The sequence below is a fragment of the Nannobrachium achirus genome (genome assembly GCF_963921795.1).
Source record: "Nannobrachium achirus genome assembly, chromosome: 22".
Classification (NCBI taxonomy): Eukaryota; Metazoa; Chordata; class Actinopteri; order Myctophiformes; family Myctophidae; genus Nannobrachium; species Nannobrachium achirus.
In genome coordinates this window covers 11559930-11564929 of record NC_137829.1, presented here as the reverse complement: position 1 = coordinate 11564929, position 5000 = coordinate 11559930, and the positions used below count along the sequence as shown (strand labels likewise).

The following is a 5000-nucleotide window of genomic DNA, read 5'->3' as shown; positions in this document are numbered from 1 at the left end:
ATCGCCCGCGAGAGCGACCGCCTGCGCTGCCATGGCAACGGCCTCAGCAACAGCCCCCCGCTTGGCGAGAGGCCCGAGCCAGTGGGCAAAGAGGAGGATCAGCCTGCCAAGAGGTAAACGACTGATGACTTCCACCCATCACAAGCACTCATACAGGGCTCACGGGGACATGATGCATGGGCTCATTGGGCTGTGTTTTCAAACGCAAAGTAGATGGGCAGTTTTGCCACCTATAACGACCGTGTGGTTTCTTACTGCTCATTTCCTCATTGATTTTGGCACCAAGTGTCTGTCGGTACCCAGCGCTTGTTGGAAGTAATATTCACCGTATTCATTTGCGTGAAAGAGCTTGCATGATGTATTGTTTACAGCCTTGGCTGATGGACTGGCATTTTTACCGCACAGATTATGACACACTAATGCTTTCATCCTGAAAGAAATAGGCGTTTTGCAGATTAGCCGGGCAGCTTGAATAATCTTAAATGCAATGGCCTTTTGGAGAGTGCAGCATTACTTAAAGAAAAAATAACAAACAATCAGCGTTTAGTGTCATCCACAGGATTTACGGTTGCGCGAGAGACCCATTGCCTGCACACATGTGTGTGTTCATCTGTGTGTGTGTGTGTGTGTGTGTGTGTGTGTGTGTGTGTGTGTGTGTGTGTGTGTGTGTGTGTGTGTGTGTGTGTGTGTGTGTGTGTGTGTGTGTGTGTGTGTGTGTGTGTGTGTGACAGTGTGGCATGTGATTTGTGATTAATGATGTCATTGTGTCTATGCGGGCCGGGGGCTTTTAATTGCGACTATCATGATTGATACGCGGATAATGAGCTGAGCTATCAGCTTGCATTAGTACAGTTCCATGCCGATGGAAAAGCATCCTTATCTGTACCTCATCTCATTCCAATAGGAGATATATTGCTTTCAGAAAATGGCACTAGCATTATTGCCTGGGTTTATAAGGTTACAAAATGATTAAAACATATTCATTAGGTGGGATCTTTTCAGGGGATTAACAAAGCACTTCTCTTGATTTATTAAAACACTACGATATTTTTCTTAGGGTGTTATCGTATCACAAATGAAGAATGTTAGAAATAAGCATATTGCGTATTTTCTTCCTGATGAAACCATAACAATGATTATAGAATGTTTATACTGTACCTGTGTCTGGGCTGTTTCTTCGTCCATGCTCATCAGTGTGCCAACAGAGTGCCTACATTTTAAAATGTCATAGCATTTTTCTTTCATTTTCATTTGATGTAATAATCTGTGTGGATGATTACCATGGTAACCATGGCTATCAATTACGGCATTAAGTGCAGGGATATTTTGTAAGCATATCCTTTTCCATTGGTTTCCTCACGTTATTTGTGTTTGTGTACAGCTTTTTTTTGCAATTCTCAGTAACAACGAGCGTACAGTTTGTCATTAAAACTTAAATGTTTACTAATCATGTCCTCCTGCCGTGCCATCAACAACAATTATTTTCTTGCAATATTTCATTTCACGCTACTGTTTTAGGGGCACGCCACCTGCAGAGATGAAATGATACGCACGCACGCACACACATACACACACACACTATACAGTCGAATTAAATATGAATTTATCCATTTGCAACTCTGAGATATAGATATGGACCCGTGAGGGTGTACACATTTGTTCAAATTGGAGTTGAATGAACTGAGGGTTTTACTATGTGTAAGTTCCTGTATCCTCTACGTGTCCTTGTGCGTGTGTGTGTAACATCTGCAGGAGCACAGGGGGCTTTGAGCGGGAGGAGGCAGTGGTAGGGGGGAGTGAGAGAGGTGTCACAGAGGTTGGGAGGATAAGTAGCCCCATATGCACACGCCCATGCACAACACGTACTGCACACATATTCACATTCACGTATCATACACACATATAGCACACTTTACAGTCACGCACAGCACAACCTTTCTCTCTAAGCAGTTAAGATGCCTTTCCCCATCAGCACGCACGCACGGTCGCACGCGCATACACACAAACACACACACACACACACACACACACACACATACACACGCATACACACGCATACACACGCATACACACACACACCCCTGCCTGCACCATTGGGACCAACAGATGGCTTGGGCAGATTACGGAAGGAAATATCAAACTGGAGAGATCACGTTATCAAATTACTGCAAGGAGATTAGACTTAGACAATTAACGGCAAGCATAATCTATTGGTTTTCAATCTTTATCCTCCGATTGGCCTCTTTAGCACATATTTGTTGCATGACAGATGATGCAGACATGTACTGGAGTCATGCATACTAATGGTCTGAATGATATAATTACGTTAATCTGCATCAGATGATTATTTAATGGAAAGCAATTATAGCAATGGCTGAAGCTTGATGATTTCTTTCGGTGGTGGTGGAGGGTGACTGAGGGTACACGGTTGAAACCATTTATTGCTCTCTGTTTGAAAATGAGTATGGTAAAAAACATTCTTCCTCATCATACAGTGCATATTGTTCTCTTTCATCATTTACAATCAAATCCATATAGTGTTAATTGAAATGTGAGAGTCTGAAAACATAGTTTCATAGTTTTTTGGGGGATTTTTTTTTTTGCCCTCTTTTTCATTTCTTTTTTTGACTGTGTTCCACCCACATTTCTAGGATTGTGGAGAAAAGCGGGAAAGCCTATGAGGGCTCTGTCACCGGGGGTGGCCGAATTATTCGCCACTTTCGCTCCAGCTCGGTGCCCATCCCCCTGGAGAACATGGTCCATTCCACTGCCAGTCCATCCATCAAGCCGGCCCTGCAGCAGGCAGAGGACGGGGCGGGTGGGGGAGGTCTCGCCTCCCCTCGCAAGCAGCCTCCTCCCAAACCAAAGAGGGACCCCAACACTCGGCTGAGTGCCTCGTATGAGGCGGTGAGTGCGGGACTGACCCTGGGACCAAAAGAAAGCCCCACTCCGGAGGGCTACGGCTCTCCGGCTGGAAGCCCCCCGAAAACCCAGCTGTCCCCTACAGACCCCGCAGGTATATACAACAGCACCATCACAAACATTCACCAGATATATTGTAGGGATGGGACGATATGAACATTTCATATCACAATTATTATGACCAAAGAAATCGCGATTTACAATATTATCCCGATAATCAAAATCCATTATCCTGGGGCGGAACATTTGCCAAAAAATAGCAGATCTACAAGTCGCTTTTTTTGGCAAAGAGATTTGGTAGAGAGCAGGCCTGGAATTTTTTCATTTTAGGGGCAAGGCCACTTGGCCTTTGGTGTCTTCAGTTTTTTGAGGGCACAAAGGCCAAATGCCAGGGCAGGAAGGCCATCAAATAAAACAAGATTTTAGTCCATTGAAAGAATTTGTTGAATTTAAGGGTTAGGGATGATAACCTAATCTGCAGTGAAATAGATAAATGATGGTATTTACAATCTGATCCATGCTCAGCCCTGCACTAATCAAAGTCACCGGATTGGTTTAAAGATGGGGACTCGGGGGAGTTTAGATTTCAGAATCTCAACAAAAGACACCGGTGTCTACTGTCAGACTGTCTACATATTGACCAGAAAGAGACAGAGGAGAAAGTGGTACAGTCAGCTGGGGCATTAAGGTCACTGTGGCCTCAGGTCATGCCATTGGTTTGAGGGGCACAAGGCCAAACTGAGGGGCAACGGCGGCCATGGCCTTCATGGCCTCCCTGAAATTCCTGCCCTGGTAGAGAGTGAAAAAAAGACTGTATCAAGTACGTATTATAACTTTACGTTTTACCACTAGCGGGTTTAAATGTTACCGGATATGAAGCTCGGCAAATAAAATGTGAATTGATCCCAGTGCATGACGGAGGACGATTTCATGATAAATTAAATCTCCATGATACGATTATCGTGATTGTTTTTTATCATGATAAACGATAATATCGCTTATCGTCCCATCCCTAATATATTGTCTGCTTATTGATGCTGTGGTTTTAGCATGTTACAACCGAATCCCCCCGTTATCTAACTGGCATTGTGTTTTGTCAATCTCCACTATTCCTCAGCCTTGTCCAAGCCCCGGCCCCACAGTGACGACTACACTACCACGAGGAAGGTGCCGCCTCCCAAGCCAAAGCGCAGCCCAAATACCAAGCTGACCGGCTCCTATGAGGACATCAACAAGATATCGGCCCAGCTCCAGCAGCTACGTCCCGCTGACGTCAAGCTGGCCCTGCTGTCCAGGAGCGGCAGAGTGGACTCACCGCACGGGTCACCACTGAGCCTGTTCCAGGCACAGGTAGGGCTGGGCGATATGGAAAAATACTATATCACGATATTTTCCCAAGCTGTATCACGATACACAATCTTATCACTATTCTTTTTCATGTTGGTTTTTATGGTTATTTTTCAAGTTACTTAACAGTACAACCACCTACAGTGCAAGGTAAAAAAAGTAAAAGAAAAAGGAGTAACAGACCCTTTAGACCAGAGTCCAGGGTCTCTGTGGGTTCCTTTTTTGGGGGGGGGGGGGGGGTCTAAATTGATCCTTACAAGTATGTAACACTGACAGTATACAAATGTATACTGTCAGAATTAAGGGGAAACCTTGATATTTAAAAGTTTGAGAACTACTGATTTAGACAAAAATGTTTTAAATGAATTCTGCAAAGAATCTCTGTATTATTCCCTCATTGTATCAAGATATATACGATATCTCTGAAAAGGCATATCGTGGAGACATTGTATCGTCTCAACGATATTTATCACCATATCACCCAGGCACAGGACGAGGAGGACGTGTACATTGAGATGGTGGGCTCCCAGCCTCGGACCAGGAGCCTCCAGGAGCCCCCAGACAGCCCCGAGCAGGCAGATGCCGAGGCCGTCTATGAGGAGATGAAGTACTTCCCGCCCGACGAGCCAGGCTGGCTTCCGGCCAGCCTGGCGACCAAGGCAGCCAAGCTGGAAAGCATGCACCTGGGCCTGGTGGGTCTGGGGGTGTCTCCTCAGAGCGGCGAGGCCAAG

The 5000-nt window shown here is 45.3% G+C and overlaps 1 protein-coding gene across 1 annotated transcript in view; it reads left to right on the top strand.

Moving 5' to 3' along the window:
• myo16 (myosin XVI) overlaps nucleotides 1-5000 on the top strand; it is a gene marked incomplete at both ends in the record, with an annotated part of 134473 nt that overhangs the window by 110196 nt on the left and 19277 nt on the right. Inside the window, 4 exons of the mRNA XM_080753066.1 lie at nucleotides 1-113; nucleotides 2652-3016; nucleotides 4040-4272; nucleotides 4761-5000. The exon at nucleotides 1-113 is cut by the window's left edge and continues 149 nt beyond it; the exon at nucleotides 4761-5000 is cut by the window's right edge and continues 733 nt beyond it. Coding sequence (XP_080609192.1) covers nucleotides 1-113; nucleotides 2652-3016; nucleotides 4040-4272; nucleotides 4761-5000 — 951 coding nt within the window. The remainder of the gene's footprint in view (nucleotides 114-2651; nucleotides 3017-4039; nucleotides 4273-4760) is intronic.